General features: G+C 45.4%; 1 protein-coding gene across 1 annotated transcript in view; it reads right to left on the bottom strand.

The window, feature by feature from the left end:
- LOC114667381 (complement C3-like) overlaps positions 1-25305 on the bottom strand; it is a 59287-nt gene that overhangs the window by 7039 nt on the left and 26943 nt on the right. The window contains exons 17-36 of the mRNA XM_028822658.2: positions 24664-24864; positions 23989-24103; positions 22591-22676; positions 21752-21891; positions 21455-21670; positions 20049-20109; positions 18480-18566; positions 18196-18399; positions 17251-17326; positions 16518-16677; positions 14727-14822; positions 12330-12483; positions 9421-9581; positions 9175-9333; positions 6739-6798; positions 6500-6590; positions 5995-6046; positions 3856-3943; positions 3677-3766; positions 2197-2302 (exon numbers count right to left, since the gene is read on the bottom strand). Of these exons, the coding sequence (XP_028678491.2) occupies positions 2197-2302; positions 3677-3766; positions 3856-3943; positions 5995-6046; positions 6500-6590; positions 6739-6798; positions 9175-9333; positions 9421-9581; positions 12330-12483; positions 14727-14822; positions 16518-16677; positions 17251-17326; positions 18196-18399; positions 18480-18566; positions 20049-20109; positions 21455-21670; positions 21752-21891; positions 22591-22676; positions 23989-24103; positions 24664-24864 (2403 nt within the window). The remainder of the gene's footprint in view (positions 1-2196; positions 2303-3676; positions 3767-3855; positions 3944-5994; positions 6047-6499; positions 6591-6738; positions 6799-9174; positions 9334-9420; positions 9582-12329; positions 12484-14726; positions 14823-16517; positions 16678-17250; positions 17327-18195; positions 18400-18479; positions 18567-20048; positions 20110-21454; positions 21671-21751; positions 21892-22590; positions 22677-23988; positions 24104-24663; positions 24865-25305) is intronic.

Here is a 25305-nt window from a genome sequence, read left to right as displayed (position 1 = left end):
CACTAACAAATCATTCTGAGCTCCACATAAGCATCAGCTGAGGTCGGCTGATCATAACACGAGCACAAGAGGATCTCAAAGTTAGGCAGCCATTCTGGGCTCCTTTCCACTAAATGGCATAGAACTTGTGACCATCTCTTTATTAGGGCCCTGAACTGGAAAAAATCAGATACATCTGCTGGCACGATCCCATTCAACAAAGCGTTAAAGACGCTCGTGGTTGTTAGCGTGATGGGCTCCATTACTGCAGTGCTCAGGAAAAAGAGCTCATCTGGGCGTCCAGGTCTGAACGGGCCATGAGATCCTCCCCCAAACTATGCGACTCTCCAATTCCACCCAGGGGGGTAAACGTTAACATTATAGAAAGTTATTGTCTGTTTTTCACCTGCATTGTTATCAATCTTTAATTTAATATTATTTATTGTATCAGTATGCTGCTGCTGGAAAATGTGAATTTCCCATTGGGATTAATAAAGTATCTATCTATCTATCTAATTTTGCGATCCTGCCGACTACACTAAAATGAATATCTATCTATCTATCCTCCTGCAGCTGAGATGATTGGCCTCACTATGTGCAGGCTTCACGTTTTATGTTTTGTACCCACTGCTGCCAAGTCAGGATTCATCTAACCAAGGGGTTCATAAAATAGGAACATACCACACAGTATTTGTTACGGTGTGACTTAAGCAGTTTTGAACATTTCCTTGTGCCTTCACATGGTACCATCTAGAATGTGCAAGTTACATATGCTAACAACTGTAATTACGTTCATTTTGCCCGTTTCAGTTGTGGTTACAAAATGAGAGAGCAGAATGCTCACCACGTCACCCTGCACAGGTCAATGGACTCCCAAATTGTAAGAACGTTGCTTGGGTTGTGTTTGCTGTAAAAGAGCATTTGTTAACTAATATCCATGCCAATGTGACCCTGTGCTTCAGAGTGCCAGGCATTGGACTGCCAGTCCATTCAGGCATAATTCTGGTTGAAGAAAGCTGTAACTCTTCAAAATCTCGATGAGTGGCAGATGGGTCATTTATGGAGATTCAGTGAATACGAAGTGGTAGACGGGCACTAATACCCCAGAAAGGCGATTGGCAGCTTAATTTGAAATTGATCAAACAGCCTTTAAAATCAGAACGGATAGATTTCTCAAACTGTCGTATATACAGCTTCTCAGTCCCAAAAGGTCCCAAAATCAGTAGAGACTTTGTGTCGGGCCCAAGTGCTGTGGATAATCCCCAAATTCTATTACTTTCATGTCAAAGCGCTTTGTGTATATGTATATAAATATGAAGAACTAGTATTATTGTTACTATTATTACTAGGGGGCTTTGCTCGCCAATCCCTTTCCCCCCGCACCCCAAGGAGACGCGGCCGCTCCTCGGAAACCCCTCATTACCGGTGAGACAGTGGGAGTCAAATAACCATCGCCGTTCTACCTCCTCTTTGCTCGATCAGACGCTGGCTTGCTGCTGCTCCTGTGCGGCGTCATCGTCATTTTTAAAGTCGCTGCCTTGTCTGTCTTCTCCCCCAGACATCCTCAAACACTATTCCATCTCTTTTCGCTGTTCCGTTATTTCACCCGAGTGATGTTTTCTGTTTGTTTGCGCTCATGTGATCTTTACTCTCATTTTCTTGAGACTTTCGAATTTTCCGGCCTCCGTTATCTCTAACCTGCTCTGCATGTGTATCACGGGACTTGTGTCTGAAGGTTGCAAGTATGACGTGACCTGCCCGTGTCGCGGGACGTGAAAGTGTCTCTCTGTTTCTCTTCAAAAGATCAAAGTCTCGTCGCAAGCTTTTTTTTTTATAATAGAGAGATATGAATACAATTAAATTGACGTCTGTCTGTCTGTCACCATGTCACACACTACTGGGTAGGTAATTTGTTAGGACATTTGGGCAGCATGTTGAAGATGGTCCAGTTTAGAATGATGTGATTGAACAAAGTCACGGAGAAGGCGGCCAGTGAAGTCGTCACTCCGTCTTTCTTCAATCACCTCCTATACTGACATTGTGACCCGTGGGATGATGTTAATCACACTGACTGCTGTATGCGATGGGTTTGAAATGTTTTCCATCAAAATATACCTCACAAAAAATCAAAGCATCTGTTTTGCCAACATTTGTAGCAGTTCTTCATTTTACAAGACTGTAATCCAGATGAACTAAACCTCCGCGGCTCGGCCTTACCCATCTCGTAGTACTCATAGATGGTCACTCCTGCTGGCTGAATTAAGCCCACTTCATACATCTGGTGAACTTTAAAGGAGATAACATCCCAGCGTTTATTGGACACCTGTGAAAAGACGGAGCTCTTACTGGACACTTACTCTTTTAGGTAGCACTAAGAGGACACTTCAGCTCAAAGATGCTTTAAATATACAGTAGATGTACAGATTAAAAGGCACAGTCACAGTGCTTATCACAGTGCAAATGTCAAATCAGAATTCAGACTGCCAGGTCAGAGCTTTAGAGCTCCATCCATCCATCCTCTTCCGCTTATCTGAGGTCGGGTCGCGGGGGCAGCAGCTTGAGCAGAGATGCCCAGACTTCCCTCTCCCCGGCCACTTCTTCTAGCTCTTCCGGGAGAATCCCAAGGCGTTCCCAGGCCAGCCGAGAGACATAGTCCCTCCAGCCTGTCCTGGGTCTTCCCCGGGGCCTCCTCCCGGTTGGACGTGCCTGGAACACCTGACCAGGGAGGCGTCCAGGAGGCATCCTGATCAGATGCCCGAGCCACCTCATCTGACTCCTCTCGATGCGGAGGAGCAGCGGCTCTACTCTGAGCTTCTCACCCTATCTTTAAGGGAGAGCCCAGACACCCTGCGGAGGAAACTGATTTCAGCCGCTTGTATTCGCGATCTCGTTCTTTCGGTCACTACCTACAGCTCATGACCATAGGTGAGGGTAGGAACATAGATCGACTGGTAAACTGAGAGCTTCGCCTTGCGGCTCAGCTCCTTTTTCACCAAAACAGACTGATGCAGAGCCCTCATCACTGTGGATGCCGCACCGATCCGCCTGTCGATCTCACGCTCCATTCTTCCCTCACTCGTGAACAAGACCCCGAGATACTTGACCTCCTCCACTTGAGGCAGGATCTCGCTCCCAACCCTGAGAGGGCACTCCACCCTTTTCCGGCTGAGGACCATGGTCTTGGATTTGGAGGTGCTGATTCCCATCCCAGCCGCTTCACACTCAGCTGCGAACCGATCCAGAGAGAGCTGAAGATCACGGCCTGATGAAGCAAACAAGACATCTGCAAAAGGCAGTGACCCAATCCTGAGTCCACCAAGCCGGACCCCCTCAACACCCTGGCTGTGCCTAGAAACTGTCCATAAAAGTTATGAACAGAATCGGTGACAAAGGGCAGCCCTGGCGGAGCTTTTGATCTGCAAAAGGGAATTAAGTGGTTGCCACATTTCAAAGTCTGGTTTCTGGTTACTTAAATTAACTAAACGTATTGACAGAAACAAAACAGTCGCTCTTTCAGGGTCTTTTGAATTTACTGCTGTCTAATGCACTAAATGTACGGGGTCCATAGTGGAACCAAACCTCTCATAAAAGTTGGGAAACTATGAGGATTTGCATTTATCTTGACGTAAGTTTAGGGCGTCAGGGACAAATCCAGGCCTGCCAATCCAACACAAGTGACGACACACAAAGGAGTTACCTTGTCCAGGTACAGGATGAGAGACGCTTTGTTAGAAAGGGCCTTGTCCACCTCAAACTTTTGAATGTATTTGTCCACTCCATTCGCCAGCTGTGGTGTAACAAACAAAATAGATTCCTTTAAATGACAAATATTTTCCATAATGAGGTAAGCCACACTAGAGACGTAACTGAAATTACCTTTCCAAGGTCGGCTTGGTCAGCAATGAAGCCCGTCAGCATCGTGATGTCAAGAATGGACATCGTGGCGTCCCTTTCACCTTGATACCTGAAATCAACAAAGGGTCAAATAGCAAAAATAGCAAAATGGCGGTTTTCAGGTATTTGTAGCAAGATCACTCTTAGCGACTCTGAAGTCCAACTCCAAAGATGTTACCTTTAGTCAAAAACAGAGAAGAGACAAACACGCTGGGTCTTCAAAATCATTACAGGCATCGATTTACAAAGGAGATCCGGCAAACCAAAAAGGCCAATCACGTACCGAGGACACCTAGTGGCGACCAGTGGGAAGTGCATTTAAGACTGAAGCTAGGAGGCACTTTACACAAAGAATTGTGGGAATCTACTGAGACGTGTCGATGAAGCTGAAACTGAGACCATCTCTGGATGAGATACTGGGAGAGCGGAGCTGCTAGCTAAACAAACGAGCGGCAAATGGGTGCAATGGTCTCCTCTCGTTTGTCAAATTTCTTCTGTTCCTGTGTAGCCGTAGTGGCCGAGGTGTTAAGATTAGAAGCCTTCATTGTCATTAGAGCATGAATAATGAAGTTACAGAGCAGCTACTCCATTTCAGATGTAATAAAAAAAAATGTAAACAAGTAACGGTAAAGTGTTAGAATATAAAAACTGAAAAAAGAATATAAAGAATACTAATTAATTGGGGCGGCACGGTGGCGTAGTAGGTAGCGCTGCTGCCTCGCAGTAAGGAGACCCGTCTGGGTTCGCTTCCCGGGTCCTCCCTGCATGGACTTGGCATGTTCTCCCTCCTCGTGTCTGCGTGGGTTTCCTCCCACAGTCCAAAGACATGCAGGTGCATTGACGTGTGTGTGTGCCCTGCGGTGGACTGGCGCCCTGCCCGGGGTTTGTTCCCTGCCTTGTGCCCTGTGTTGGCTGGGATTGGCGTGACCCTGTAGTTAGGATACAGCGGGTTGGATAATGACTGAGTGACTGATTAACAGGAGTTAAGTAAATGTGCTATTACCAAAACAGGAATATTAAAAAGACTTCTGGCTAAGCCTCAATCAGTGAACCTTTGGGTGACACCCAAGTGAGTTGCTCGTCTGCCATCGATAGCTGCAACTGTAAAGAACCGTGAACTTGTGTTTATTCCAGCTCGTTAAATGTTATATCAAGTCAATTTGAAATGTGGCCGCCGCACAGCCCTAACAGAGCAAACACGCAAGTCACTTGGAAGTCACGAGGCGAGCCGTACAGGCGGCAGTGTGGCGTGCGTTTGAGGGCTCCGAGTTGGGCGCCATTGAGTGGAGCGAAGCCCTCGTCTCTCCTCGCCTTGCCCAGCATTACAGCAGCAGCAACATCATTTATTACTACAGCAAATGACGGAGCTCAAAGTGCTTTACAAGATGAAGAAAGAGAGAGAAAAGAAAAATATGAAAATTAGATTAGGCAAATACTAATTAACAAAATCTGCAGGGGCTCCGCGGCCTCGAGACCACCAGGCCCCCACTGAGCTCACTTCCTAACAGCTCTTCTCCCTGCTGTGATTTTTATTGAGCGCACTTTAAAGAGCTCAGCACAGTGCCCACCGTGACAATGAGGACTTTGTTCTGCCAGTTTCATAAAGCCCAGTTTGAGGTCAGTGCCAATGCACCACCACTGTAGATGTTAAATATCAACTTAGCATTTCTAGATGGACAAATACTGCAACACTGCTCTGGTCCTTTACCTGGAAACAAAGACAATCACCGACGTGAGTGTGAATGAATTCACAGCCAAATGAAGGTCTTGAAGTCTAAAAGTGGCAAACAAATGAAAGGCGCAGCACTGAAAGTGTCTCTTCGGGGTGAAGGTGGCACCTTAATGGCAGCGGTTACTCCGCTCAGCCTTTTCTTGATGTGCAGTATATTTGTGGCGTATTACGTCTCTTCAGACGGTCGATGTTTTCAGCATCGGCTCCACCTGAGAGCAGCTTATCATACGAGTACGGCCGTTGTATTTGTCAGCACACAGAGAGCTGATAGACGCCAAGTAATGTGACGGTCACAGTGCTGGCGTTGGCACATTTCTACTTGTCGCTAATCTCAATATTTCTGGAGTTGTGGAGAATTAGAAATAAAAAAAAGAACGAGTTTTACTTACGTCATTCTGGCGGTGAGTTTAAATGTTCGTATGGCTCCTTCAGGCTTCTTAGCTAGAAGTCAGAGAATAGAATTATTATTACCATTAAATTCCACGCGGTGTCCCTGACGTGTGACTGCCACATGAATAACGTCTACGCGTCACGCCTTCCTCTTGTATTTCAAGGGACGGTAAACAGTAATGGAATCGTCGGCGCCATTCCTCTCTCGCATTGTTAGGACTGCAGTTTGATTCTGATGGGCAGAATGTCCTGGCTGAAGTCTGCGCGGTTGTCCTGAGGGTTTTGTCCAATCAGTCAAGACCCCCCCCCCAAAAAAAACAGTGAACAGAATCGACAAGTCAAACAAAGAAAACAGTTTGGTGGATTACATAATCAACGTCCGATTAGATTAACGACAAAGACAAAGGCCATCAATGATCTAAAGACCTTTGGTTTTATAATAATGATGTCAACAGACGTGGGGTTCAGGGGTCTGACAAGGAGCCAGGAGTTCTTACAACGCACCATTTGGAACTTCTTCCATCAACACATCCAGCTCAAACTTCTTGCATTCTGTCTTGTTCTGTTCCACCAGAGCATAGTAGATACTCATCACCTGCAGAAGAAAAGGTTTAGACGTTTATCACGTATTCTTTATATTCGGATAAAGTCTAGGAGTCTACGAGTGTGCAGGAGGACAGGCCTGCCAGATGGAACTTCATCTGCACATGCGATGGCTTTGGTGACTTTAGTGACATACTTACTGACATTGCTCCCTGGCCAGTTCCTTTTGCAGAAACGGAGATGTCCTTGTCAATATTTGCCTAAATGTAAAAGACATGTTTATTTCTCTCAGCGTTTCATATGAGCTTTTCCAGCTAATGCAGCACACAATACAACATCTAAGACTTTACAACATGTCTACTTAATGAAGAGCTCCAGTAACATTTCGGAGAGCTGTGACTACACTCAGAATGAAACCCAACACAGCATAAGATTCTCAGTTACTCCAACGTGGTGAACACTCAACCACCATGTCTGCTTAAGAAGGAGAATTGTTTAAAATTAGAAAAAGGAAAATGAGCAGGCAGGCCGTCTATTATTCTAAAATCACTAAATTCCAGGCCTGTCCAACCAGGAGGGAGTCTCCAGGTAGATTAAGGACGCGCTGGAGGGACTGTATCTCTCGGCCGGCCTGAGAAGGCCTCAGATCCCCACCGGAGGAGTTGCAGAAGGTGGCAGGAAAAAGGGACATCTGGGACTTTTGGCTCAGACTGCTGCCCTTACTGTCCAGAGCCAGATAAGCAGCAGAAAATGGACAGAAAAATGAGAAAATACATTACGTTAAAATCCTGGGAGGCAACACACACAACTCAGCACTGCTACTCACGAGAGACACAAAAATACAAGTAATTACGCTTTCTGTATAATACGCTCAGTTTCATGAAGGTCAGTTTATCTGTAATTGTGTTCCTCACCAAGCACAAGCCCAGAGCGCCTCAGTTCTCACTACGACCACACCGTGCACATTGTCCATCTCTGTGTCCTGGGCTCATCTCATCTCAGCTCATCTCTCTTGTCCCTCAACCCTCTGCAGTTCACATACCAGGAGAAGGTGGGAGTGGAGTATGCCATCATCTACAGTACATGCTACACTGATCACTCTCCCACTTGGACAGAGGCAGTGGTGCTGTAAGAATTATGTTTCTGGACTTCTCTAGCGCCTTCAACACCATCCAACCTCTGCTCCTCAGGGACAAGCTGACAGAGATGGGATTAGATTCATACCTGGTGGCATGGATCGTGGACTATCTTACAGACAGACCTCAGTATGTGTGTCTCAGGAACTGCAGGTCTGACATTGTGGTCAGCAACACAGGAGCGCCACAGGGGACTGAACTTTCTCCGGTCCTGTTCAGCCTATATACATCAGACTTCCAATACACCTTGGAGTCCTGCCACGTGCAAAAGTTCACTGATGACACTGCTATCATGGGCTGCATCAAGAATGGGCTGGAGGAGGAGTATAGGGACCTAATCAATGTCTTTGTTAAATGGTGCGACTCAAACCACCTACAACTGAACACCAGCAAAACCAAGGAGCTGGTGGTGGATTTTAGGAGGACCAGGCCCCTCATGGACCCCGTGATCATCAGAGGTGACTCTGTGCAGATGGTGCAGACCTATAAATATCTGGGAGTGCAGCTGGATGATAAACTGGACTGGACTGCCAATACTGATGCTCTGTGTAAGAAAGGACAGAGCCGGCTCTACTTACTTAGAAGGCTGGCTTCCTTCAACATCTGCAATAAGATGCTGCAGATGTTCTATCAGACGGTTGTGGCGAGCGCCCTCTTCTATACGGTGGTGTGCTGGGGAGGCAGCATTAAGAAGAAGGACGCCTCACGCCTGGACAAACTGGTGAGGAAGGCAGGCTCTATTGTAGGCACAGAGCTGGACAGTTTAACATCTGTGGCAGAGCGACGGGCGCTGAGCAGACTCCTGTCAATCACGGAGAATCCACTGGAGCCACTAAACGGTGTCATCTCCAGACAGAAGAGCAGCTTCAGCGACAGACTGCTGTCACCGTCCTGCTCACTGATAGACTGAGAAGATCGTTCCTCACCCACACTATGTGACTCTTCAATTCCACCCGGGGGGGTAAACGTTAACATTATTCAAAGTTATTGTCTGTCTGTATACCTGCATTATTATCACTCTTTAATTTAATATTGTTATTATCAGTATGCTGCTGCTGGAGTATGAGAATTAATAAAGTATCTATCTATCTATCATATAGCACCTTTCACTCTATCTATCTATTGCCGACTTCATGTTCCAAACACAGGCCAGTGACATTCAGTGTTATACATTATTAAATCCTGAAATCATTCCAGCCATTTACACATTTAAGATTTGTCCTAATGTATCTGGGAACTTTGCCAATGTGAACTGGCTTGTTTGGACATTCTGCCAAAGTGTTGGCAGGCAAGACAGGTGGGTAGACAGAGTCTGAAAAGTGGCGTTTCAGATAAATATTTATGGACAGGCCAAGTGAAAAAATACAAATGTACGCCAAACACTGCAGATAAAAGAACCCGAGCAAATTGTCACAAAGCACAGAAAACTAAGAACAAAAAGTAGGAGCTCTTTTGCAGCCCAGCACTTTGGTTTTGAGCGTCAAGGCAAGCGGCATTTACCTTTTCTGATCGTGCAAGGAAGGCATTCGCCTTGTTGATTTTCCATTTAGTAGGCTTGGAGCGTCCAGATACGGTCAGCTCGACGTCCAGGTCAATATCCCGGTACTCTGGCACTGCAGTCATGTATTCAGCCATTGCTTGAAACACGATGATGGTGGCCTGAATGAGAGACAGGTGAGCACACTAGTAACCATGTGGGCTTCATACTATTAATCTGAAGAGCAGCAGAACATCTCCATGAAATACCTGAGTCGACTCAAATCCACCTCCATAAAACCTTTGTTCTGTCAGCCATCTCACGATATCTCCAGATCGGTCATACTGCCCAATTCTCACAGAGGCCAGAAGGGCGTAGGCAGTGGCTTCAAGAGTGAAGAGACGAGAGCCTCCATCCCAGTTGGTTTTATCTGCAACACAAAAGGAAACAGCTCAGTGGTGAGGGAGTGTGACGAGACCTGTCTGGGCTTCAGCGTGTGTGTGCGTGTGGGTGGGTGGGTGTCCTTCAGGCCCATAGTGTTGATAAAAGAAGAGCTGGGTCTCTCCGATGTGCTCTGATGGAAAGTGCCAGCCAGTGTTCACCATAATAAGCACCAAGTTATTTAAATCGTTTTGATGGTAATTTGAACTTGCAAAGTCTCTACTCCCTCAAGGAGAATGGCCTGATTTGGGAGAGGTCTCTTAGATGAACTGATCTCACATCACACGAGTGTTTATCAAATCACTTACTGAAAGTGTGTGCCGACATGAGGAGATGTTACACAAGCCAGCATCAGCACTGAAATCCTCGACATTCTCTGTGGGACAGGACTCAAGCTGTGAACAGTGACCTCCAGTGTCACATGTGATGACAATACGCCACCCTCACGTCATGTGAGGCTTTGTTAACTGCTTATCCATCAGATGATGTTGAACTGAGAACTATTCTCCATCCTCGAAGGGCATTATTTGGAGTAACAGAAGGACATTATGGAAGGACAGATCAGTTGGGATATCCTACATTATGCCGCTCGGGCATTCGCCTGGCCGTCCTCAACTGAAGAGTTGTAAACCAACCTCCATAACTCAGGGGGAAGGTGACGTCCTTTATTATTCTGTTTTTTATGGGGGACAGTCAAAGGCCTTTCAGGAATTTAGTGGTAGACTTTATGAATGCCAGTCTAACATGAACACGATGGACCTCTTCTTAATCTCTCTTGTATCTCCATGCATATCTCCATGTATAAAAAGAATGACCTCGTATATTTCTTTGACTTTTGATAAGTGCGACTTCATTTCATTTCAAACATTACCAGGGGGCTTCGCTCGCCTACCCCCTGGGCCTGCGCTCTGCACTAAGCCTCTTTGCGGTTCTGTCACTCGCGTATGGGGAGGCGGATGTCCAATTTAAACAGATTTTTATTCTTACATGTGCATCAATGCAACGTATAACTGCATTTCGTTTCTTTCTCTCTATTAAATAAAACGACTTTTTCAAATGTTTGTCCCTGTGATTTGTTAATTGCCATAGCAACAGCTATTCTAACGGGAAACTGTCAACGTTTTAATCCGAATGGCGTATCCAGATCTCAGGTTATCTGTGTTTGGACTTATGGGTTTGTATCCACTATTGGCTGTAGAATTTCTAATATGTCTGATCGCTTAACTCTTTCGATTCTGCGCTGCCTCACATCTCCGTGATCATAAATATTCACCTGACTGAATTTGATATTAAACTTGTCGTAGCTTTAACACAAATTCTCATAGCGTATGGTACTGAATTGTGTAAATCTACGTTTTGTACATTGAATGATGCGAACGCATACAGATTAGTGTTGATTTGGATATTTCGCCTGAAGTGTTTGTGGACTTCACTTTCACCAAATAACAAATCTTTGAATTGTCGCAGATACGCCTCTTCATTGCTAAGACAAACGACTTTTCCCAGATGGCAACACAAATTAGACGATCTACAAGGCTCTGACTTAAAGTTTAAAGCTGAACAGTCTAGATAGATAGATAGATAGCGTAGTTGGCAGGATTACATAGTATAGTTGGCAGGATTAGATAGATAGATAGATAGATAGATAGATAGATAGATAGATAGATAGATAGATAGATAGATAGATAGATAGATAGATAGATAGATAGATAGATAGATAGATACTTTATTAATCCCAAGGGAAAATTCACAAATTTACATACATACATATCTACATACTCCTGTCATATCGCTTATATCCAAATATATCGATCCCTTTTTGCTGTTCCGTTATTTCACCAAGTAATATTTTCTGTTTATTCAGTTTTTTGAGACTTTCGAATCTTAGTACTTTCATCATCTCTAACCTGCTCTGCGTGTATCGCACCAACGTTTTTGTGCCTCTTTACGACGTTCTACTTTGTCTTTTCATCTCCTACTGTTTGTCTTTAATTTCTTGGACCCGTTAGGTTCTCAATTCTTCTCTTGTCACAAAGTCTCGTCTCGTGGGATGTGAAATTACATCTCTCGTCTCGTCCCAAGACTTTTTATATACCAGAGAGATATCCTGAATGTTGTGTTGATTGTGCTTTGTCTGTTCGGTAGGCAGGACGTCACTTCAGCTGGAATTCGCGATCCTTAGAGTTGAACTCCCACTAAGGCTCCAGTGACATTCAGGGCTGGGATTTTTCCACAAACTCGTATGTACGATCCGCACAAGCCTTCATCCCAAATGATAAAGCAGCTCTTCTGTTATTTGGGCTCATCTTATTCTGTGCTCAAGACAACAGGCCGTTTGCAAAGCTGTGCTGTCCGAGTCCACAAAAGGATCCTTGGAAGCAGGCCCACCTATTGGAGGTCTGCAGCTTTCTACTGAGCAGAATACAAAGCCCACAAAGTCTGATTTTTCCCCACCGTATCCAAGGCATGATGACCACAATGGAGCACCCAAGAAAGCAAAGAGCTGCGCTCACCTTACGTAACACTGAGGGCGGCTGAGGTCGAAGGAGCCCAAAATGTCACCATTGCACTGTACTGTGACTGTCCTGATACCCGCTCAATACCACACACACAATACCGTATTGATTGTCTCTAACTGACTCTCTGTGAAATAATAAGGATTTAGGTCCAGGCAATCTGCTGAAAGAAGAAATACGTCACTAGGCCTCTGACCGGCATCGAGTTGTGACACACTTACCTGCCGAGGCAAACCTCATTAAAATAGGATCCTGATGTTTCCGGCCACACAAAGCCAATGCATAGGAAGTGATGGCCACCGTGTAGGGCTTTTGCAGGGTCAGAAGACGCCGATCCAGGAAACTTGCTGCCTTTTCTACGCTTTCCTCCAAGCTCTAAAATAAAAAATAAAGAACAATGAAAGAGCCAATCAGAGTTCATCGTGCGGTGACACATGCGAGCCTTTGTCACCATTGAGTACTTGTGTTCCTTAGACCTCATGGAATGAGCTACAAAAGCAATAAAAAAGGTTTCTTCAGGACCGCAAATAAGAAACACTTAGCCACCATGACACACGGTAACGTGAGACCCAGCAGCAGCACAGCATGCCAATCGAAAAGCTGGAGGAAAAGTCTAGAAAGACAACGGCTTGATTTATTATTATCAGCATTTGGATGGATTTGGCCATCAGCCTCAGCATTTTGATCAGCTTGCCATTTTTCAAACTACTCATCCATTTCAGCCTGGGTGGGTGTGGGATGGGTGTGGGGGGGCAAAGCCCACCCTGGCAGGAGTGGCCACAAGGCAAGAAACAGTGCTGGACAGTCCACCACAGGGCCCACTCACATTCACACTCGGACCAGTTTGGAAGACGAGGAGGTCAGCCTTATTGTTCTCTTTGTAAGCAGCTTATGTGGTTCAGGGCCGCAGCACCGAGTCCAAGGCAGACCCCTCGTGGACCACATGCTGCGGGAGTGTGTGTGAGGTTTTAAAATTATTCTTACTTTGTGATGCTGCTGAACGTTGAGTTCGCCTTTTCAAGCCCACAGGGTACGTTTTTACAGGCGTGTGTTGGTAGGTGGTCTGTTCTTGGGCAGAAAAGCCAACTCCCGTTGCAAACTAATCGTTTTTGCATAATAATTTTGAATTCTGGGTATTGTACTTAACTGTGTAGAAGTGAATGCTGGTTCTACTACATAAACATGATTCATATGTTAGTGGTGTGGTACGTAATTAGTGGAGACTAACTGGATTTCCACCAAATGTCCTCATTACTCACCAAAGCATGTGTGACTTAACTGGTTTCATTTTGGGTGGCACTTCACTTAAAACATCTTTCTGAGCCTCTGATCTGAAGGAATTGGGGTAAGAGTGTCATGATGTTGGGACCAGAGTCACCTGTCCATCCATCAACAGAGCTGCCTGCTGACCCTGGCAGGAAACACGGGGGCTCTAGCTCAGAGGTTTAGGCTGTGACCTTCTGTGATGTCGGTTACCTAATGTCACATACCAAACAGCTCAGGCCAATTAATCCACAACCAGGTTTGATTTTGACTTTTGTTGTCGGAGCCACCAGTGAATGCTCATCTGGAAGTAGAATACAAGGAATAAGGAGTGCTGGTGTGTGGGATCTCACAAACAGGAGATAAGCGCATCGGTCTTGATGTCTTGTTTTACGTACCACAAAAGCAAAAATGGCCGAGCTACAGTAGCTGTAGATGTTAACTCTTCATACAGCTCCGACTCTGTCAGCCACCAGACTTCATCTGGAGTGGCATTGGGAAGCAGCGACATCCACGGCTGCAAAATCCAACACTGACAAGTCGGAGAGACTCCAGAGCCAAGCCATAAGAATGACAGCAGGAGCCTTGTGCAGCACACGTACCACGAGACCAGAAGGTGGAAGGTCGCTGACCCAGGCAGCAAAATTCAAACACAAAGAGAAACACCCTATGGGCGAACTGATGAGCGAGCCAACCAATGGGAGACTCAAAAAGCTACAGTTTCATTCATGAGAGGAGAGACCCTTAGCTGTTGGAACACATGCCTCCAAAAAGCAATGACCGCATCTGTTCCTTCCAGGAAAAGACTGAACTTTCCAACTGCCATTCCAGATGTCCCAGGCACTGAAGAGAAAGGAACATAATGTGATCCTGAGAGGAAATCACTGGCCGCGGAGCACATTCAGTGGACGCACGCCTATACAGACGGGTCTGTGGCCAAAGCAACAAAAGACGGAGGGTTAGGAGTGCACTTTGAGACTGCTGGACACAAGACCTTCATCCTCATTGCAACATTACAGTGCATAAGGAAAAGAAAACTCAAACCAGAGGGAACAGTCCCAGTTACAGAAAATTTACACTCAAGAAAGTAAATGTGTCCACTCGGATGTGGTTGACATTTCTGACCCAATGATGACCTGAATATCTAAGAGGCTTGGGTTTTCTGTTCTACTGATATCCAGCAATTCCTTGAGATGGACACCACTGACCTAACCGCTGCGCTTAGTGCACATGCGTAATCAGATGCAGAACTGCCTTAAAATACCCAGGTACCCATTTCGTTAGCATCTTACCCAACAGAGGAGTGAAACGTTCGATTTTCAAAAGGAGGACATCTGCATTGCAACTCGACTCACCTGGACTTGAGTTCTGCAGATTTCTTGGGATTCGGCCAAAGCAATGAGGACGAAAGCTGTGAGAGTGGCATCAGATTCTGAATTTCGTAGTCCTCCCTGTTGAGAGAGTTAAATGCATATGAGAGAAATCAAATTGAAGATGCCTGCTCCTCAGAGGGCTGGATCTTGAAGTTATTATGTTTAACAATCCAATCAGTAATGTCGCACTCATCTAAGCGTCAGCACCCTTCTGTGGTCAAGGTGTCAAGGTTTCCACTCATGTCAGCTTCGATGCGCTTCTCCTTAAATTCCACTAAAGTCCTCAGGTGCGTGATTTGCTATTTAGTTGAAGGAATTCTGCTGACTTTGAGGATCTGAAGACCTGCGTGAAGTCTCCATGTTACCTGCGCTGCTCAGGACTCGAGATGTTTAACAGCGCGAGCCTCTCAGAGTAGGACGTGATTGGCTGCTCTGAACACCTTTGAGGGCTGCGGGGTCTTTCTTTGTGGAGGACGACACACAGGACCACTGGTGCAGTCCCTTGAGGCACCGGGCCTCTGAACAGAACAGATTCTGATTTATATTACGCACTTTTCATGAAATTGCCTAATGTCTTAAAGACTTAATCATTTATTGAGCAATGAAAATATTGCAGTAATGTAAATCTGTAAATGTTTTGTAGAGGTTGTTTCTTTTAAATTTCTATTCTTGTGCCTTGATGAGAAATAAGGCTTGATCAGAAAATGTTTGAATGAGAAAAGCCGAGGGTCTGAAACCAAAAAGCAGGCAAGGCGAGTTACCAAACAGGCCAAAGGAATAGGCGTCTACGCTAAAAGAAATATCAAAAATCAAAGTGCAAAAAAATGTGGCAAACCAGTGGTCCGAGTCAAAAAGGTCTAAAATACAAAAGGCAACGCAAGCCAAGAGTCAATTTGTGATTATCCTCAAGCCAGGATACGAGGCTGCCATCTTTAATAGGCAGGAGGGGAAGACGAGATACAACATGTGACTGTCTCTGTGTCACGTGAGCGACAAAGGCCACCACCATCATGAACAATATGGCCGGGCCAAGGATCAAGACACACAAAATGGTGGTGTCTGTGAAAAAAACAAGATAAAAAACGAAAAAAGAAATACAATTAGAAATCTACTGTAACGTACGGCAAAAAGGGCCATGGCTTCCTGATAAGTGTCAGCCATTTTGTATTTATAATTCACGATCATTTCTCCTAAATGAGCCCATCTGCACTTTTCTACACCAAACTCCATTTCTCAAGGGACTGTTTGCTTCTTTTTGAATTTCTTTTGCTGCCTCCTCAATATTTGCTATTCTTCAAAACTTGACGTCATCTGCAGACTTCCGATATTTTCTAAATATGTCAGAATCTGTGTCATACAAGCGACAGTCCAGTGGTGGTCTCCTCTTAGCTGTACTCTTTGTCTCCGACGCATTAACGAACGTCACGTCGGCTGTCAAAGGAGTCAAGCTTCAGAATCATCCGTGGGTCCTGAACTTTCTCGATTTTGAAAAATCAAAAGTAGATAGATAGATAGATAGATAGATAGATAGATAGATAGATAGATAGATAGATAGATAGATAGATAGATAGATAGATAGATAGATAGATAGTTTATTAATTAAGTAAATGACGCTGTATACTTTGCTTTTGTCTGCTACTACAGTTACCCGTTCAAAACAGTACATTAGATTAGTTCAGCAAGATCTTCCTTTCATAAGCCTAAGCTGTCTGTTATTTTATCTTCTAATAATATTTTGCATTGGGATTTGAAGATTTTCCCTTGATAACATACCACCATTTCTCCATGATACACAGGGGCGTCCTCCTTGAAGGTTCCATCAGCTTGCTGCTTGTTAAGAATGAGCCACTTGACGGCACCACAGAGCACTTTGTCGTCTATTGATATCAGAGAGTAGGCCATAGCAAACACCTTAGCCACATAGGCTGTCAACCTGGATAGAAGAGATACGTCTGCAGCTTGTCACATGTCACAAACAACTGGAAGTGCATTCATCAAAATCTCGACTAGGATTTGTGCTATTTGTGTAGACAACTTATGAAGAGAAGAAACCCACGGCATTCTGGTCTCAATTTACAGCACCAACAGGAACAGCAATCAGGCAGCACTGACGACATTTTAATTGTTGTTTTGACTCAGTGGCTTCAAAGGAAAAGCGCAATATAAAACGGAGAGTCACCAATGTAATCATGTACAAACACTGAGGAAGAGCTTTAACAGAGTATTCTGCATACAATCCCCTCTTCATAATCACATCACTTTAGTCAACTCCTTACGTTTTCAGACTTGATTCTCTAGTGTAACGCATGTCTGTCTTTAAACACTGCGCTGTCTCATTTCCTAATCTTCAGCACAAAGTATTTCATTATCGTACACCACACTGCTGTCCACATGGTGCTCATAGTGATCTCCGTTTAGCCTCATCGTTCATCACGTTTGGTGTGGATGCTAATGTGAGTGATGCAATGAGATCTTAATCGGTAATATTTAACAACTAAGATATTACCAGGTACTCGAAGGACTTGTGATCCATGCACCATATGAGTTGTCAGTCTTCCGGAATGCCAGCTCCTGCGTGTAACCTAAAGACCGGGGGGACACCAAAAAAACTTTGGGTGAAAAGCACATAACAGCACATGTAAGGTTAAGGGGATAAATAAACAACCAACCATCCATCCATCATCCAACCCGCTATATCCTAAGTACAGGGTCATGGGGGTCTGCTGGAGCCAATCCCAGCTAACACAGGGCACAAGGCAGGAAACAAACCCTGGGCAGGGCGATTAATAAGCATATAATTATTAATAACAATATTGTCAGCTGAGAAACAGTTCACAAGTATGGATTCAGATCTTTAAGGACGTATTTGAGAAACTGAGCAGAGCTGGGGATCCTGATGCGCCAGGAGGTTCTCCACCAAACCACCGGCAACAGGGGAGTAAATGCATTTAAAAAGAGACAATACTGTTTTAATTATTACATACAGTAGCCAATGAAAAAAGGCAACCTGAAATGAAACCAAACTGTAAAGCAAAGTATACCCGGCCATGCCACAATTCTATCTTCTATTCTATATGATGCAACTATGCAGCGATTCGACCACAAGTCTCCAAGAGCGTTCCCTGCTGGATCTTTCTGGAAGCTTCAGCACCGGGGATTAGCATTTTGTGGAAGGCCATGGAGTTTAAAAGTCACAGTGGAGGCGAGCGGAGCAGTAAGGTGGCTCACGAGTGACAGGGAGAGCGCAGCTTTGCATTGCTCAGAGCAGCCATTGGAGTTCTCCTTTAGCTTACACTTCAGGGAAATCCAGAGGCCCCAGTTGTGTGGCTGACCGCTGGCAGTGACTGAACAAGGATGATGGCATAATAGTCAGAAAGGGCACAAAGGTGCCGAGGTAGCGACATCTATCAGTAAATTCAAACCGCGTACCCACTGCAGACAGCAGCCTTACCTTGACCGATGTATTTGATGGCCTCTGCCCGTCGTTGTAAGCTCACTTGCTCCCACTGGTCAGTCTTGTCCAGATAATGAGTTGCAATGACAGGTGGTGTCATTGTTATCATATTCTGCTCTCCACAGCCATACGGCACTCGGATCAGGTTAGCCAAGTTGCTCCCACTAATGGCGCTCTCCACGGTTTCTGCCAGGAGGTTACCTGTTCAACAATACGAACGATGAGAGTCCACTGTGGGCACAATCACAGAACACGGGCCACTGGCTGTTTTGAACACTTACCTGTTACAGCGATGAATGTCTGAGCTTCTGTGTCGGGAACTATTGATCGTACGTCCACTTTGGGAATAAACTCATTTTGTACTCCACCTGTAAAAGGGAGCAAACTCTGAGAATCCCATTTGCTCTTAGCATCAGAAACGTATGGCGCTGAGAGATCTCACTGCGTCTCGCATACAACGGCAGCCCAAATGAACAGCGACATGCAACATACACGATTCATTGAGATGCACATGGAGACTTCAAGGTCAACTGGAGCCCCACTGCCAGCTCTTGGGCCGTCCACTGGACATACCTGTGAATAGGATACGGTCAGGCGTTCCCCCCCATCGTGAGACTGAAGCCTCGGTGCTTCTACGTTTGATTCCTTCAGAGCAGGGAAAGCAGCAGTGGGGCCAACTGTCAAAGGAGCTGCCAACTCTGTTAGGCCAATGTGCCACCCAGAGTGCCTACAGCACTGACAGCTGTGGTCAGGGCACAATACAGGAGGCAGAGCTCCTGCCAACTCCTGGCACAGGGAGTTTGAAATGGTACCTGGAGTTTTAAACTGTACACTGCAACTCACAGAGATTGTGGCACCATGATGCCGATGAGGTTTCAGACCACACTGATGAGGCTAATAGGGTCCTAGTGTCACACGTACGGAGTCCATGGACTGCACCGTCACTCTCCCATCACAAGATCAACGGGCAGAACTACTTCACCTCACAGATTACGTCTTCCTTACCCGAATAAACTTGAAATGAAAGGCTCGCCAACTACGCTGCCCTCTAGTGTCTGGACACTGTCACTGGTTTACAGGGTCATTGCCATCACAGGGTACAGTCTAACTGATCAGCATGCAACACATGATTAGTGGGAATAACTACGGTGACAGACCCCGGCCGGGACACCCCTGCAAGCATGGGAGACCCAATACCTCCCCCTGGACGCTAGATGGCAGACTCCCTTGGGTTGCAGTGGTGCCTTGGACTCCTGCAGGGCTTCATGGGACTTGGAGTTTGGTGCAGCCCTGTTGGGTTATGCAGGCGCCATCAGGGGGTGCTGCTGGGCCTTTCTGGGCGTTGGTTTCGCTACACCAGGAAGTGCAGCCGGGACTCGGCAATCAAGCACCTGGAGCAGTTCTGGGAGCCTAATAAAAGGAGCCAGCAGCCACCACTCAGGAGGAGGAGGAGGACGAGTGCTGGAGGAAGAAGAGAGTGTTATAGTGTGTGCTTTATTTTGGGGTGCTTGGGACTGTGTTAGGGCTGAGGGACACGGGGAAGAAAACCTAAATCTTTGTGTTGATTTTACACGTGCCCCCGTGTCCGCATATATAGCGCCTTTAACACTACCTTGAAATCTTTCAGGTAAAGGAGACAGAACACATTTTTGATGTCATAATTCTTAATCATGTCATTTTTTAACCCTTTTCCCAATATATCAACACAATTAGTGATGTAATGAAAGCTGACTCTACATCTTGCACACTAATATTAGTTTCATTTTTAAAGTCGCAGGACGTGTACTGGGATGCTGTCTTTGCTTTGCTGAGCTCAGTATTTACCTGCTGGTACATTAGAGGAAGCTCACCTGCTTTAACGGGATCCAAGACAATATTTCTGACCATTTTCTTTACCTGCATTCCATCTGGCTAAAAGGAAGAAGAAAAAAAAATAATATTTAACACGTCTGCTCATACATCGTGTGACCATACGACGCTCGAAGTCGACGCTGAAACAGGGAGGACTCCTGTCTTCTGGAAACATGAAATCCTCCTTCTGTATCTCATCACTGACAACGTCCTTTTCTTTTAATGAGAATAATTTGCACAATTGACTCTTTGATTCTAATTCATAACTATTAGGGTTAGGGTTAGGGTTAGGGTTAACCCTAATTCATAACTATTTAGCATATCTTATTTTGCATTTAACATCAAACTCAGTCTGACCGTCGTCTCATGGGCGCTGCAGATCTTTTGTTTCCACCTCTTTGCTCAGAGACATTTAGTCTTCTTCCAGGTTTACGCACCTCATGGCTTCTTCGACATGTCATTCCTAAATACATGCGACACGGTGACTGTCCCTGTGCTCAGAAGGCCCCTCAAGTAAGGAGTGAGCCCCCAAACCTCCACTCTAGCAGGTCAGTTTGTGCACACAGAGGGGCCACGGCGGACCTCACAAGTTTAAATCCAGTCTCCGTCTCCGCCCCTCTGATTTCTCTGTAACTTCCCTTGTAAGGCCGCTCTGCACTCTTACGGTTTTTATTTCGCCCTGTCGATTAATTTCTTTTTTAATAAAAACAAATTTGTCATATCGTTCTTTAAAAGGGAGCTTCAGTTGTAGTATTAAAGATCCTGTAATAAACAAAATGTATTATAAAAACAATGATTTTTAACATAGTATTGAAAAATAACAGCAAAACAAAGCATATGGTTTTGGGTGATAAAGTACACAAATCATAAACGTGTGGAGTGGATTTCTTTCTACAGGTGAACTGACTTATGACTTGAATGGAAATCTGAGGGAGATCTCCAAAGGTGTGCGTGTGCTCCCATCGTGTGTCATCTCCATTGGGCTCCTGGGATGTCAAAGCTCGTCTCCATGTGAGCCTATTGAGTCTCGGGCTCCTGATTGTCAGGCACAAATGCGCCAGCAGTCACCTTCTCTTCACTTCAGGTGATTGAACTACTCAAGTTCAAGAGGACTATTCCAGAACTTTCTGGCTCAATGTCCTCAACGTCTACCAAAAATACATTTTGTAGTCACATGCATAAAGACATACACCTGCTGATGCCACACGGGATGAACGGGCATCCCGGCCAGGAGAGGGAACAGACCTGGAAGGACGGACCGGAAAGCCCGTGTGGCATCTACACATCAGTATAAACGGGGCAGAACAGGTCTGGTGGACATATCGATTGCAAAGACGCGTCTGCCATTTGAGGTGGTGGTGCAGTCAGGTACCTCTCACAGAAACACACACGATAAGGTCCTCACCACCACATGCAGCTGCTTCTTCACACCATCAGCCACGAAATCCCCAAAGGCTTTCCCAGATGCCTTCACTTCAATATCAATCTTTCCCAGCTTCATAGGAATAATGATGAATGGCACCGCTCGTGATGACAGCTGGTTAATTCTCACAATCTCAGAGTATTTGTTTTTGTTTGCCATGCTGCAGAGTTGGCTATTGGGCATCCACTCCACACGGACCTGTGGAAGGACAAGATGGGCTGTGACTTATTCAGGTGATTTATGACAGGTGATTGGAAACAGAGGCCAAGCCCCACTTACCTCAATGTCCTCCTCATAGTAGTTGTAGAGCACGGCCTTGATCTCCACCTGCTCATTTCGGATCACAGAGTATGGCAGCCGCAGGTCGATAAAGAAGTCCTTCTTCACGGTGATTTCATAAGGATCTGCCACACAGATACCTGAAGAAGAGGAAGAAGACACCGCTCAGGACAGAACTCCTCTTCTGCTCCTAAGCACAAGCCTGGTGGCCAATGACAGCACCTCCAGTACTGTGTCACAGATGTCAACTACAGTTATGAGTGCAATGACCTTCGACTCGACAGGCCAGACCATCGCCTGATTCTTTTAGATCACATTGGTACATTTCAAGGCAGAACTTACCAGACTTGTTTTCTTTATGTAATTTTATTTTATGACAATTAATAACATTACTTTATTGTTTAGATTTTTATTATGATTCTATATTAATAAAAAAAAAAGAAGCCACCATTTCGTGCCTCGTGGAACATGAACACTGGTGTAGTGTTTAGAGCTGCTGCTGTGGGGTCATCATTGTCACGTGTGTAGAGTACGGTGACATCCGTTCCAAACTGGCCCCATGTGTGTATGATTGGAGGCCGGTGCCCCATCCATGGAGCTGCCAGGGTACAAACCATTAGTATTACACGATATAGCAGTCCTGAAGAAGGACTGGAAAACCGCCTTTTAAAATGGCACTAAACCAACATTATGCTAATTTCAGTACCAGAATTAAATGAATGGTTGCACACAGGCACCTTGGGACCAATGGGACCCCCCCAACATGTCATCGTACTCTAAACGCCACTCCACAGTCTACACCTGCTGTGCTAATCGGAGACAGAGTCACCAATGCCTACCCTTCTTTGCAGATAAGCTGATGGCCAAGATCTCCCATGTTGTGATGGAGTCCTTCAGGAAGCTTTTCATATCTTTTACGACCAAACTAAAAAGAAAGAGGAACCCAGAAGAAGTCAAAAACAAAACATCTTACTTTAGATTTACATTTCTCTTCTACTTCAGATGGACTACTAAATAATAATAATAAATCTATTTTGAGAAAGTGAAAGTTGCTTGATTTCTGCTTATAAGGAATAAAACAAAAACTATTAGGAAGAAAAGAGCACTTTGAGAAAGGCGGAAAAATATGCTGAAGAACAATTCCTAATATTGGCTCCAGCAGACCCCCGTGACCCTGTGTTAGGATACAGTGGGTTGGACAATGGCGGGCTGACTGACAATTCCTAATAGCATGTGCCAAAAAGCACCGAATCGTTTTTATCACAAATAGAAGATACGGTGAAGGTGGGCACAAGGAGAAGACAAAAACCAAGAAAAGCCCCCAGATCCAGGTGCCCCATGAGGCCCGTTTGTACAGGTGTCAAGATTTCTTTCGGAGGTTTCCTGCTTGTCTGTACATCCACTGTCTTCCCAGCCATCTCACCTGAGCTGCCTACACGCAGCGCCTTTGCCACAAGGGTATCAGTGCTTCAAATTCAAACATCTCTAAACTTTAAGCAAATCCCAGGGGTTCCTATAAAAGAGTGGGACCAACAGGCCATTTTGCCCTTTGCACATTCAAGCTCAGGTTTTCAGTTAAAGAGACAGAACCACGAAGTCCTCCTGACCTGTCAGATGCAGCTACACATAGAAGAACTCCAACAGAGTCAAATGTTCTGTGAAGATCTGCAGGAGTCCACCTTGACAAGCTGGTTATGGCAGACCATCCTCTTATAGCCCACCCTGGACTAACTCTTACTTAATGTCTGCATCTCCTTCTGCCCAGAATCCCACCAACTAGAATCCAGAGCAGACCTACAGACATGTGACAATATTAACTGTGAGTCTCTCTTTGGACAGGTGAGGAGTAAACACCTACAATAGCGAGAACCCACAAGCCACACGTGACCACGGGAGTCAACGCTCAATACTAGAAACTGCAGAAGAGGAAGAAGCTCAAAGACGTCTGTTGGAGGAAATACATGGCGGGTGAGTCTTTAGAGATATTCAGTCAGAAATAGTTACTGTGATACAAGCAAAGAAACCTTCTAGGGATATTCTGCAGAGCAGACCTACTGCTGGCTTTCACTGCGGAACCATTGAGGCTAAAGAATGGGCATCGTTGGCATCCACAAGCAATTAGAGTGCAGCTAGTAATCACGAATAGAAGACGAATCCCAAATATCTTTCAGGAATTCATCTGAAGACCAACAAGTCTACAGAGTTCATTGAGGTGGCATGCATTTACTTGAACGCACCCGTCTTTGTCTCCAGCGCCAATTGGTAGTGATTCAATCTGCCACAACCAACTTTCGGGGAACTCAGTTCTGGAAACAATTTCATCGTCATTCAAGAAACGGTCATCTTCTTCACCTGAGAAATAAAAGCAGAGAGACGCATAAAGAAAAGGAAAATGCTAAACAGGTTTACATGTCCTCCCAATGATGACGTGCAGGGACTGAAGTAATGCCGTGTACAATGGACGGATGCGATTCTTTAGCGAGAGCTTTATGACCGAGCTCATTCTGAACAAGAAAAGTCATCGACCTGTCAGCCAAAGCAGACAGCAGCTTGAGTAAGTCCTGAAAGGTTCAGGAGTTGCATAGAAATGGCGTGAACAGTACCAAGACTGTCCAGTGTCTGCTTCTATCTTAGTAACCTCCACTCAGCTCAAAGACAATAAAGATTTGTGAATTTTAAAGGGGATTCAAAAAAAAAATATGGCATGGCGATAGTCAAGATTTCAAATGGAGAAGCAACATGCAGGCTTCCTCGTGGATGTGTGTCAGCAATATGGCTGGCCTGCTGAACTTCATACCTTTCAATGTGAAGTGTAATGCTAGAATGTGAAGATAAACTGCGACGAAGTACATGATAACAACTTGCACCAGCCCAAGCAGCCATTGTGGCGATTGCATGCAGCAAGGACTTACTGCGAGCCAAGATCTGCTCCTGCTGCCTGGCCAGCAGCCCTTTCTTTTTGGTGAGCTCTATGCAGCAGTGGAGGAAGGCCTCGATGCATTCCTTGCTCTCCACTATGTACTCAGATCTCTGCTTGCAGTTGAAATCCATGACAATCTCACTCATGCCGTCCATACAGCACTTTTTCAGGAGGCTGTCAGTATACTTGCCGGCTAGAAGGAGATACAGAAGTCAAAATTCACAATCAGGTGGATGAGAAATTCAACGGCGGAAGTCCATCAAGACAAACTTTAAAAGGTAACATAATCCTAGTCGAGCAGAAGTCCGTTTCGCTGTTCTTCGATTGCACTCTTGTGTTTTATTGGTTCATCACTTTAATAGTATTTTGTGTTACATTTTGCCCCCAATGGTAAGGAAGGCAGGCTCTATTGTGGGCATGGAGCTGGACAGTCTGACATCTGTGGTGGAGCGGCGGGCGCTGAGCAGACTCCTGTCAATCATGGAGAATCCACTGAACAGGATCATCTCCAGACAGAGGAGCAGCTTCAGCGACAGACTGCTGTCACCGTCCTGCTCCACTGACAGACTGAGGAGATCGCTCCTCCATCACACTATGCGACTCTTCAATTCCACCGGCGGGGTAAACGTTAACA

Source organism: Erpetoichthys calabaricus, chromosome 17 (genome assembly GCF_900747795.2).
Source record: "Erpetoichthys calabaricus chromosome 17, fErpCal1.3, whole genome shotgun sequence".
In the NCBI taxonomy this organism is placed as follows: domain Eukaryota; kingdom Metazoa; phylum Chordata; class Cladistia; order Polypteriformes; family Polypteridae; genus Erpetoichthys; species Erpetoichthys calabaricus.
Note: the sequence above shows the minus strand (reverse complement) of the source record. Positions and strands in the feature narration are given on the sequence as shown.